Below are 12,901 nucleotides of genomic sequence, written 5' to 3'. Positions count from 1 at the left end.
AGCTGAGATATGTCGAGCTTTCAAATAACATTACCGGGTAAAGTAATTGCGCTAGTTACCTTAAAATTAGCTGAAGTTGTTTTGTGGTATACATGAAATTCGACAGTGCGCTGGGAATTATGCATACGTAAGTATCTGAGGACTAAAAGCTTAGCAGTGATCGATACTGGGCAACCAAACAGGGAAGGAAGGGGCTGCTGCAGCATCAGTCCGTAGCTCGAGTAGGATGGAGGAGGTGTGGGCATGCACGAACAGACAAATTATAAATGCTCTGCACCTTTATAGCATGCCTCGGGAAAAACATTAGGCTGATTGTGTTTAAAATAAGTCTTTGTCTCCATATTGCTTCTACAGAGGTATGTTTTAGGTCCAGACTTCAGCTCAGCTGTATATCCTGGGTTTATCCAGCTTTGCCTAATGCTGCATATTGCCCATTGCATGGCATGTCTGGGTGTGGTGTGACCTACCTGAGTGAGTATGTGTTGCAGTCTGATCTGCAGTTTTTTGTGTTCAAGGGCCAGGTTTGACAGTTTCTAAATATGCTCTGCATAGTCAGCATGCTGACTGTGGTTTGTATTTAAAAATATTAATAATTCTCCTGCCTCGTTTGCAGTGGCCATGAGCTCTTAATTAATCCCATCTAGGTATTCATACATGCAACTAACCTAGTCACCTAATTTAGGTGATCCCCACTGGCTGCCCAAGAGACATAGTCACCTGGGTTAGGAAATTCCCCTGCATTTTCCAAGCAGATTAATGCAAGGGGGGATTCTTCCAAATCGGATCTCCCAAATTGGGAATCCGAGCGCCCAGCTCTTCATCAGTTTGGGTTATACTGCTTCTATACAAAGGGGAGCCATTTATTTAGCTTATGCTTCTGCAAACAAACCAGACCACATTTATACTTAGGTTTTTTAGTGAAGCGTCTACGCCCTGTTTTATTTCTTCTGCTGAACATCACCCTGCAAAACTTTTTAGAATTGTAAATTGGAGCTAGCAAATACAAGAGGACATTGAGTAACAAAAGCGTAGCACCGTTTTTTTTTTTAAATCAGCCTGTGGAAGAACGAATTAGCAGTTTCTAAAATATTTACATTTCTAGATTTGCTCAGCCATGCTTTCTCTCTCCCATTTTCTGAAGCAAGCAGAAGGAAATCGCTCTTTTTCATTACCTTGGTTTCCTGCCCTTCAGCTATTGTGCGAATTGAAAGTGAAAAAAGGTCTTGTCTTGATGTTAAGTAACCTTGCAGACTTTAATTTGAAACAAACAAAGCATTTAAAGCAGTTCTTCTCTGGGGGATTGTGCTGAGTGCTATTAAATTGCTGAATATTTAATAGCTAAACATGCACCAGAGCCTGAGGTCTGTCCCCCAAATGATAAGCCTTTTTATTAAATGAACTTTAATTGCTTAATAGTTGGGTCTTCTGTAAGGAAAGATGGGGATCCTGATAAGCTGCCAGCCAGATTGCATGGTAAATCAGAGCTGGGTGCTGCTTTCAATTAGGTTTCTTAAGTAGGTTTGGGTGTACTGCAGCGAGGTGCATCTGTGACCCTTTGGCTACAAGAGCGAAGCGTCCTCGTGAATCTGCAATGTTTAATTCCGGAGCCTGTCTCGGAAAGTGACCTTCTCAGAAGGGATTTCCTGGTCTGTTCCCCTGAGCCAGCTCCCAACAACCCAAACATCTGTGTAGCTTCAAAAACTGTCTTGAGAATGAATCAGCATAAGCCAGGAGACCTGCGAAGACCCAGTGATGGTTTTAAGGTTTCGGGTGTCGTGGTCCTGCAAAGAGATGAATGAGTCCTGAACGTAACCACGGAAAAAAGGTGGCTGGTGCTTTTCTTTGAGACACAGCAGGAAAGTTTTGGTGACGTCCTGATTTGTTATGCACAGATGTTACGAATTTTTAAAACTTGAAGACGTTGTGACACCGCAGAACGGGAGATGGTGCAGCGACAGGGCTGTGTGCAGGGGCACGGCAGGTTCGGGGCTGCTGGGAACAGTGCTAGGGAGAAATAAAAATAGAGAGAAATAAAAAGTTACACCGTGAATCCATGTGAGGAGTCGGTCTGTCTGTGCTAGAAGTAATGCTGTTATTTTCCTTGCCTAAAAACAAAGCTGTTGGGATTATTGCATGGATTTCTGGGGTGGGGAGTGTGTGGGTGGGGGTTCCTCCATTATGGCAATTGTTTTAGTCCTAGCTTTTACAGTACACTGTTAAATCTAGCTGTCTTTCCTCCTGGAAAATCTGTAGTTTTCAACAGTTTTCCCTCGCTGTTCACACCGTATCTTCAAACTTTTTCAGGAAAAAAGCTGAAAGTGTTGAATGTTTGCATTTTTCTAGCTTGCACTAGCTCTGCTGGGGATGTAAGGCTGTTACGTGTGTATCAGTGCCTGTGGCCAGGTGGGAAGCAGCATCTTTGCTGGCACGGGGACGTGCACGAGGGTGGCAGAGCTTGCATGGACGGGGCTGTGAGCAGTGGGACTACCAAGAGCAGCTCCAGCTCCTTCCTTCACTCAGGGCCCAGAGCTCACCACAGTTATCCCTGAACACACACGGCAATTTGGGAGCACCACCACCCACGCAGCAAAAAAGTCATATATGCTCCTGGTTATGTGTAGAAATACCTCAGGAAGCCTTCCCTGAGCCAGTTTGTCTTCCTGGGGAATTCCCCTGCCTCAGCTCCTGGGAGCGCTGCACCCATGTTGAGATGTGGCAGCCTTGTGGGCGCTCTGTGGGATGGGAGCGCTGAGACCAGGTGGGGGACCCTAAGACAGGTGTTTGAACCACGAAATGAGGCTCCTGCTCTTTTCTTGCACTTTTATTCCCTAGGATAATGCTTTTGCTGAATGCCTGAGTGCCAAGTTAGTGTCTGGAAACTCAGGGCCTTCCTTCCTTGCTTCCTTAGTTTAACAGCGCCTTCAGACAAATGCCTTGTGAAAGCCTTCGCTGACGTAATCTGAAAGATGCTTGTGTCCTGTATACTTTTCAGCTGGTTTTAGTGTCTTGTTTTAAGTTCTCCACTCTTTCAAATGTACATTTGAATGTACATTTGTGCATGCTTCTCCAAGGGTCTGCATTTAGTAGGCCAACTTCCCATAGCAGCGCCTGCACTTTAGGCCTTGCACTGGGCCGGCCTTGGGGTTGCCTCTCGCTGGCACTTTGTATCTTGCAGTCTGTGTCCTGTTGTTGTTTTTTTCTTCTCTGTAGCACGTGAAGGACGTGACCATCGTGTTTTTGCAGGATTAAGGCCGCGGTGTTTGGGAGTTAGGCAATTAAAGCTCCTAGCTCTGCTCTCTTCCTCTTGTAAGACAAAAACATTTCTTAGGAAAGCAGACACAGGCCCTTCCCTTTCTGAAGTATTTGACTGTGACCTAAATGATTTCTTCAAGAGAGGCTTTCAGATCGTTTTCCCTCTTCTTTGGAGGGAAGGGCATGGAGAAGGAGAAATACAGAAAGATGAGACTGCAACATTTTTCTAACCTCACCTAGGTTCAGTTGTGCTCTCCTTTGAATGCCGTTCTGAGCGGTTTGTGTTGCACGATAGTGTCTGTACTTCGTTCAAGTTGTTCCTGAGTGGGTTTGTTAGTAACAGATGCAATTTGTTGCTCTCTAACACATCTTTTCTTTGCTGTTAATGAGTATAATTTACAAAGGAAGGTGTTAGTCACCCAGCCATTACAGCAATCTCCAAGTAGTTTTCAGAACATCACAATTCTTTTATTTCTTTATTTTTAAGTCTGGAATGTTAACGGAATCCAAATCGGCATGGAAACAGCAAACGACTTCTATTTTCAGCAGCTGTCTAACTGCTTCTTTTACTTGTGTTTGCAGGACCGCTGAGGTTTCTTTCCCAGACAGAATCCGTCATGGCTTTTGCAGGAGACACGATCCTGCTCAAGTGCGAAGTCGTTGGGGAGCCCATGCCCGTGGTGCACTGGCAGCGAAACCAGGAGGATTTATTCCTGAGCCCAGCCGACGCACGGGTGGCTGTCTTGCCCTCTGGAGCTTTACAGATCAGCAGGATTCAGCCTGGGGACAGTGGGATCTACAGGTGCCTGGCGAAAAACCCAGCCAGTTCAAGGACCGGGAATGATGCAGAAGTCAGAGTGTTGTCAGGTAAGAGCTGCACACTTTTACATCACTTTTTTCATTTGTCTGATCACGTCCTTTGGTTCTCAAACTGCAGTCGCTCCTCCTGGGGCAGCTTTTTGATTTATCCCAATTTCTAGTTCCTTCTACAAGCTTCCATGTTCTTCTTCACATGGAAGAGTTTGGAGACCTTTAGAAGCAGCTGGATGCAAAGGCGAGGAGTTGACACTGTAGGGAAGTATTCACGTTGCCTAACTTCAGGTACCCCATTTAGATTTGTATGAAGCTGGTCTCTTTATATGGTTGATGGGGAGAGACAAGTAATTCCTATCTCACAGTGGGCAGAGTACCCAAATTATTGTCTGAAAATACTCACTGGAAGAGCTCCTCTTTCTCCAGTGACTAGAAAAGCAATCTGTTGGGACTAGCTGCCAAATTTACCTACTCAAAGTCAGGTTACTTGGATACTTCAGCCCTGATAAGGTCTGCCAAGCTTCACAGACTGCAGTTTGGGAGCTGACACAGTTTAACTGTGACAGCCAGTGTTATAAGCTCAGCCAAGTGAGCACCTTGCTGTTCCATCTAATGAATTCATCAGTTAAATGAGATGGTTACCACTGCAGTATTTCATCAAGAGCTGGACATCAAAAGAGTGGTTTGAAGAAAGGCATTCCTTCAAAATCTCCTTCCCTTCTAGATCTACCTGCTAATGTGTAACCACTAATGAAATGGGGCAGGGAAAATGCATTTTTAGAAATTCTTTAAGATGCTTTTCCTGAGCAAATGTTGCTGGTGTGCATAATTTCTCACTAAGTGAGAGGCAGCAGAGGGTTCTCAGAGTTCTGAACTGAAGTCAAAATGCTGTAAAAATCAGGAGGGCAAGGATCAGTCCTGTGGAAGTGTCCGTGTACTAACACACGCAATGTTTGATGAGTTAATTCTCCATTCTGGAAGTGGTTTGCAATTTTTGCAATAGGATTTGGGAGATTAAAGTTCTTTCTGTTTGGTATATGACAAAAAAAAAATTAATAAAAATCTGTAAACCTAGGATCAAAAGACCAAGCCCACATCTTCACTTTCTGCTATGGTGGTAGGTATTGATCCTTTTTGGAGCTGTAAGGCAAACTAACTGGCAACAGGGGAAGACCGTTTTATTTAGAGTTCCCTGCAGGTTTTTTCATGTCTTTTTGGGGACCCGAGTTTGAGCCTGACCTCTATCATGGACCTGTTGATTTGTCTAAAGGGCTGTACCAGGGCAGCTTTTCTGGGGTCTTCCAGGATCACCATGAACCTTAGAGCCATGTGCTGTTCCCTACCTATGGGGCAGCACCGAGGCATCACTACTTCTGCAGTCATTAATGGTAATTAAATTTCCTGCCCGTGAACCTTATTTCTCCAGCTTTCTTGGCTGAAGTTAAGGCTGCCACAGAGCTTTGTGTTTCACACAGACCTGGAAGAGCTCTCTCAGCCGTCTCAGCTTCGGAGTGTTATTTTGCCATCCGTCTGTATTTCTGATCGTTTGTGGATGGGTTGGTGCTTTTTCCTTTTCACAGCTCTGGCTGTTAACTTTCTGAGAGGCTAAATGGCCTCTCACGCTGCCTGGGGGGGAGAGGGGGAATTCACATTCGTTTGTCTCTTCCCAGCACGTTTGAATTTTATACCAGAAAAACACTGGAGCAAATAATGAGGAAAATATATAACAAGGAGCCAGCGGAGTCCGTCAGACTTTGGCTTAGGGCAAGCAGCACAAGGCCTCATTTCAGGATAATGCGAACAGACAGCAGCTCTTATAAGAAATGAGTGGTGTTCCTGAAAAAAAAATTCAGATCTTATTGAGCCTCTTGGGAATTTGGTTCTCGTGTGCACGCTCTGATGGTTCAGAGCTCTCTGATACTTTGCTGCTAATTCAGCCTCTCCTGTTTTCACTCGTTGGCAGAAATCTATCTTCAGCTGCAGCTTTCCTCTTCTGTAATTAGCGAAGGCAGTGTTTTTTTTCCCCTGCTTAGTGCAAAAACAACAACAACAAAAACTTTTTTTCAAAAGGGTAGGTAGCAAAAGAAAAAGGCTTAGGTAGTACATCCCACCCCTGTATTTTTAAAATGTGCCTTCTCCACAGCTAGCAGTTATGATCTGCGATCGCAAGATCAGAGATGAGAGATGCTGTGAAAACACAGCACCTCTGCAAGGACGTGTGGCAAAACCGGCTGCGATCCTGGCAAATAATTTATGATCTTCTTTACGTGTTCCAAACAAAATGTAAGAGAAAACGAGGGATAAACATGAAAGCAGTCTGTCTTTTTTTTTTTTTTTTTTTCCAGTTGGAGTGCCTGTGGCTTAAGGATTTGATTTGACATTGTGGTGGGTCTGGAAATATCCGTACCTCCTCTTGGTAGAAACATTTGTCATCCGATGTGATAGAGGTTAGCAAAACAAAATGTTCAGATGAAGGGATTACTGATCTCCTGGGGGGTAAGGGGAGGATTAAAATTCACCTTACCTGACTCAAGCCTGTTGTTTCTCTCCCCTTGTAAACTAAAGAGTGATAAGCCTTCAACCTCTGTTACCAAAGAGAAGTAGCTTGGAGGTGCGTTGAAGTGTCTAGCAGGTAGGGCAAGGCACTGGGCAGCAAGTTTTTTACCTTGAAAAAGGCACTTCAGCTGTTTTTTTTTTTATTATCAATTTCAGCATTCAGTGACTGGCTGCTAAAATACTTAGATCATTCTGTATAAGGCTACAAAAATTAAAATGCCTTTTTTAGCTTTCTGTATTTCCTAGACACGTGGGTCTAGCTCTGCCTTCATTTGATCTGATGTCTGTCTTAAGCCCCGAGGGTAGTAGGGCGCGATATTTTGTGATGCTTCCTGCATGCTTGTGGTGGTTGGCCTTGGCTGGCCACTGTCATCCCACCCAGCTGCTCCTCAACAGGATGGGGACAGAAAACAAAAAGAAAGGATGCCCGCAGATAGGATTGGTCCCACGGGGATCCTGGCACAAGGTAAGGCCGTTTGGAGAATCGCATTCATTTCAAAATGCACGTTTTCACCTTTTTTAATAGAAGCTTTCTTTTTCTTTGGGTTCCGAAAACTTAGTCCCAAGTGAAAACTTTCAGCAAGTACTGGAAAAAACGAGGAAGCACACATTCAGATAACTACACGCACTTACCTAATTAATTTAGAGGGAACAATGCTACTGTACAAAAAAAAAGCAAAAGATCTCATACAAAGCAGTGCTAAGGAATTAATTTATAGCCAAATTTGTTGCTTCTGTAAATTAATTAGCAAGTTTCTGTGGGAGGTCTGTACACTTCAGAAATACAAATGACGTTTGAAAAGGGAAAGTTGAGCAGTTTGGTGCCTAAAAGCCATTCATTCTCTATTTATAAATAATAATCCTGCGCTTATCAGGAGCCATCAAAGCAATCTGCCACCGTACTATTGTCTGCTGTGGACGTTCCTTCCCTCTCTCTGAGCTTGTCTGCTGAGCTGCAGTGCAAGATAACAATAACAATATCATGTAATTCCTTCGTTTTTAATGCAAATCGAGTTGGGTTGCTGTAGCTCCTTCCTCACCGTTGTGCTTCCGAGGAGAGAAGGGTAGAGCAGCGACGAGGACGGATTGAAACGGATCCCTCAAGGTCTTGAGACAGGATTAGGAAGGAGAAGTTGGTCTTGTGTAAGTAACACTATCTTAGCTTAAATTTGGATAGCCACATACAGGAGGCGTCGTAGCTGTGGACATCCTATTTAGTAAATGTCCATATGGGAAAGGAGAGGAGTGGGATATGCTAAATTCCATTGATAGTTTTTAGCTTAATTTTGAGGAAGGTCTGCTTAAACTCGAGCACACAATTCTGTTGAAGCCTCAGTTTCTTCTACAATACCGTGAGGCTGTGCAAAAATCAAGATTTTTCTCATTCGTACCCAGGCTGTTTGGCTGTGCGTTCTCTAACTGCCAATAATTGCCTAAGTCAATCCTTTCCCTTATTCACACATCACCTCAGCAGCTAGTGCTTAACACTCTTTATTCTTTCGATGAAAACAGATTTCCAGGAGATGTGGCCAAACGCTCAATTTATGGATTTTATTTTTTAATCTAACCATCTTCATCCTTATGTTCTCCAGTGCCCATTTCCTGCAGGGATGCCTTGCCCTAATTCTGTTTAGTGTGTTTATAGTATCTATATTTTATATAAACATTAGATATGTACAATTCTGTTGTATATACACAAAAATGACAGCAGGAACCCTACCCAACAAAAATGTACTCTCAAACACATGATATTTGTATATGCACGATCTGTGGGAGTGCTGCATCGTACCAGAGATGGGTCCCCTCCCCAGAAAGGTCAGGATCATGGTACAAGCTGAACTCCCACCACGTGTATTTGCACACTCGTTTACGGGCATGCAAGTGTGCAAAGCCTCTGTTAGAGCCCAGGCTGCTTTGGGAGGATTTCTGCCATGCGAATACCGCCTAAATAAGAGCTTCCTGCTCAAGGCAGCAGCTGAGGGAGTGAGTGCTGATTAATAATAGTGCAGAAAAGAATTATGGTATTTATTTTCCATAGCCTGCCTTTTGGTAAACACATGGGAAATTTGTACTTTGTCCAAGACATCTTTATAGAATTGCTGTTATTGCAGTCTGTAAGTACATATTTGGGGGGAAAAGGGCTCTTTAACCTGCAATTTTTTATAAGCCATATAAAGAACTAATGACTGGAAACCTGCAACTATATTCTTGCAAGCATTAAGAAGTCAAACACTTAATTCCAACGGCTGTTACTGGTTTTGCTTAAGTATGCGATGCATTTTCCATCAGCTGCATTTAAATCAGGGTTGGAATTGCTTCCAGAGAGCTTGTGATAAGGGTTCAAAGCAGGAACTGATGGTAAAACTTGGTGTGTGCTCAGCACCCGGTCAGGCTGGATGCTGATAATGCTTCTCCTCCTGCTTTCAAACCAAGCAACAAATGGATCAGATGCCTCATCCTGAGCTGTGGACCAGGCGTGGGCATCGCTTGTGCTGCTCGATTGGTATCGTGGCTGATGAAGGTTTCATTTTCCTGTTATTAGGGGAGAGCCCTTTGGATGCTGAGAACATCCATATGCACCAGACCATGCTGCCTCGCTTAGCACTGTTGCAATTACTCTGCTTATTTTTATTAACAGGAGCATCCAAATATCAAATTTCCCACGTATAACAACTTGCCTAGTTGGAAGAAAAAAAGAGCAAGCAGACGGAGGCATTTACAGGCAGTGTACCCTCTTAGAAGCCGATCTCCAGATCAGTGCAGTCACAAGAACAATAATATCTACTCAAGAAGTGTGGTCTGCCCATGACTCCCAGGCTAGCTGCCAGAATAGTGGTTTCATTTATTAAAAACAGGCAGATTTCAGTGATTGTTCTAAGTGGGATTGGTTTTAGCACTTGCGATGCTTGAAGCGTAAGTTTAGGTTTGGACAAGGGTCTGAAGAATATTTTGTAATATGTATTTGAAAGAATAAGCTGTTACTGGGAGATTTTTGGTATACAATTAATGATATTAAACTAGGTTGAGGGTGCCGATGCTGTCAACTAGTGGGCCACAGGTTGGCTTGCAAGCTTGGTGTACAGACAAAGGTAGTTCGCTGTAAATTTACCAAAAACTTGGCTCTAAAAATGCGGTCCACGATGGATCCCAAACACAGAATTCCCCTTTTAGTGCGGGAACAGCCTTTGCTGAGATTTATTTTATACTAGGTAGTGGCTCTAGATTTTTTTAATACAGAAAATTGATTAACGCTAATAAACCATTAGTGACTATAACTATCATACACCTTGATCACCAGAGGTAGTGATTTATAGCTTTGGAGGTGATTTAAGGGTTTTGCCATTTTATGAACTTCTGGCTTGTTGTATTTAATTGCATGGAACACTTTGCTTTCTTGTCTGGCCATTAGCCTAATTTGCCAGTGTAACGTAGACAATTCTTTAATAGCCACTGCCTTTTGTAAAGCTCTCTCTTAAACCAAAAGAGTTTCCCCCATGCAGGAGTTAAATTAGCAGCTTGAGAGAATTCAAGTGGAATAATTTGTATGGTTATTGTGGGTATATTTAGTGTTTATTCAGCAAATAAAATACTGAATAAACACACAGAGAGAAAAGGCAATCTTGATTAAAACCCTATTCCTACCCCCCAACAGTGTGGTTACAAAAAAAAAGTTCGAAACATCTGAACATTGGAGCAAATAACCTGGTAATAGTAACTATGATTTGAAAAACAGGATTTTTGGACAGCTGAAGGAACCAAAGGTGTTGAATTAGTAATGTTCAGGGTACAAATGTTTTTCAAATATATATGAATTTATTATAAATGGGTGGAAGAGTTGGAACTTGCTTCAGTACTTCTACCTGCAAGGCAGGAAAGCTCTTTTTTTTTTTTCTAAACCAGTATTGGAAAAATATTTGTACTTACGGCGTTGGTTATTCAAAAATATTTCTTATATTTAAAATTGCAAAAAGTTGTTTTATTCCAGGACTGTCATGGGGGTTTTATAAAGCTTGTGCCTCAGACATCTTCAGGTCATTGTATCCAGATAAAAAGTAGCTCCCAGGGGAGCAGAGAGATTCTCTGGACCATTAATTGTTGACCATAAATTTTGAATACTGAAGTTTCCCAAGGTCTAGGAAAAAACTAAGGGAGCTAGCGATACTAAAAACAAATAGATCATTGAGTGGCTGATGGACCATCAGCCTGTCATCTTTGAGAGACAAAATAATGGTCAATGCAATTAAAGTTAGTCTATATCGGTGTATGAAAACCAATGAAAAACATATTTTTTGTTGGTGATTTGCATTGCTATAGTAGATTTCTGGGGGGATTTCTGCTATGCCTCTTCTCTAGGAAATCAAACGTCAATGTGGTATCTATACGATAAATGGGATTTGTAGTCATTACGTTTAAAATATAAATGATTACTGAGCAGATTTTTTTAGTGGGAGTCTTCACTAAGAGCCAGGGATATATTCTTTATCGTTTATTCTCTAATATACCACATAACAATTCTGTTCAAGAGTGGAGAGAAAGGAAATCTGCTACTGAAGGCATATTTATGTATCAGGTGAGGAGTAGTAAAGAAAGTGGGTCGCTATGCAGAGGTGGTTATAAATGGGGAAGAATTTAGAAAAGAATATTTCACTGCGACTAGTCCTGGGGTCCACATCATAGGAGACTAGGGGCTGGAGCAAGCAGTCCTGTGGCAAACGTCTTGGAGGTTGATCTTGGGTATTCAGCAGAACGAGGGTGAAACACTGCTGGGAGAGAGGCTGACTCTCCTCTTGAGTTATATTCCTAATATTCATAGGGCCACTTCTACAATCTTATTAGGTTCTTCTCTGAATTCGGTTACTACCTCGATCAAAGCACTGCTTTTTAATTGCTCGTGTCTTTGCTTCTCAAGGATGACGGAGGTCTAAAACTATGTCTGCCAAGGCTCTGCTGCTCAGCTGGAAGTAAGAGTATAAATGTGTCCTTTCTGTTTTTGTCTCAGATCTGCTCATGCAGTTGTGGAGTAGTTCTTCATTCTGCTTCTCTAAAACTTTAATGGATAGAGAGAAAGCTTCCTGCTTTTGTCTTGTAAATACAAAACACCTGAGTCCCCTATCTACTCCTAGAGTAATAAATCTTACATTATTCTTTTACCTAGGAACAAGTAAAGGAGTGTAAATATTTTTGTCTTCATTATGGTTGAGCAAAGTGAGCGTCACACAAGAAGTCATCGTTAAAGCTGCAAACAGGACCCCTGATGTACGGTCTTATGTTCCAGCAGTGACTTGGCACATTTCTCCTCGCACTTTAGTTAATGTATTTTGAAGTTCCTTCAGTAAGAAGAATGTCTTCACACCCTGATGCGTGTCAGTGCTAATGTTACAATCTTTGCGTCCTTATTTCTTTTATTTTCTTGGTCGCGTCACATCCTACAGCCCTGCTGAGCCGAGTTTGCGTTGCTTGGGGAGGGCAGAAAGGATGGAGCAGGGAAATGCTAGAGGGGGTTGGGAGACGGAGGCAAAAAAAAAGCAAAATCTCCAAGTAGTGGCTGCATTCTGGTTATACATTTTAATGCATTCTGTATATTGCGAGATCGGTATCACGTTAATGACAGATTTCTCTAACACTGTTCGCCCATAACCCTTGCTTTCTCGTTGGGATTAAGTGTTCAGCCTCTAGGCATGATGGGGAGATCGGGTCGGGGAATTTTGCCGGCCTTTCTTCGCTGACAGCAGAGAGCAAAATTGGGTTTTAGTTGGTCTAAATCTTTATCTCGTTTAATCGAATTTAGAAATGCGACTATGAACACTTAGAGATATTCCGTCACATCAGTGTCACATTAAAGGCATCTCACTTCTGCCATTTGCAATATAAAAACTGCTGCAATAAACATAAAATCGTACTGGCTGAGTCCAGTATTATCCAAATACGCTCAGAAAAATTTCATGGGTATGATATGATGGGAGACTTTTGTCAACAGAATGTTTACAAATGCACGTTGTAGCACCAAATAGCTTCGTATAGTCAGATGCTGTACAACAGCACGCAACATTTTTATGGAAGTACTTTTTTTTTTTTAATACACTGCATAGCTAAAATACTGCAATATAATGGGTTTTTCTCCTTGTGTGCTGGAGAGCTGTATCTGCAGAGCTGAATCCGAGTGAATTCCTTGCAATTTCATTTTTCCTCTAAGATGGGGCTAAGTTGCACCTGGAGATCCATTTGCTTTAGACCAGTTTGGTATGAGCATAAATACATCCTCAACCCTTATCGCTATGTA

At 42.4% G+C, this 12,901-nt stretch overlaps 1 protein-coding gene across 10 annotated transcripts in view; it reads left to right on the top strand.

The window, feature by feature from the left end:
* The window catches only part of DCC (DCC netrin 1 receptor), a 423,032-nt gene that overhangs the window by 175,457 nt on the left and 234,674 nt on the right, over positions 1-12,901 (top strand). For all 10 annotated transcript variants that reach the window (XM_040540170.1, XM_040540171.1, XM_040540173.1 and 7 more), the window contains one exon: positions 3,835-4,119. In XM_040540170.1, the coding sequence (XP_040396104.1) occupies positions 3,835-4,119 (285 nt within the window). The remainder of the gene's footprint in view (positions 1-3,834; positions 4,120-12,901) is intronic.

Source organism: Cygnus olor, chromosome Z (genome assembly GCF_009769625.2).
Source record: "Cygnus olor isolate bCygOlo1 chromosome Z, bCygOlo1.pri.v2, whole genome shotgun sequence".
NCBI lineage: Eukaryota > Metazoa > Chordata > Aves > Anseriformes > Anatidae > Cygnus > Cygnus olor.
This window is presented reverse-complemented; position numbering and strand designations above follow the sequence as displayed.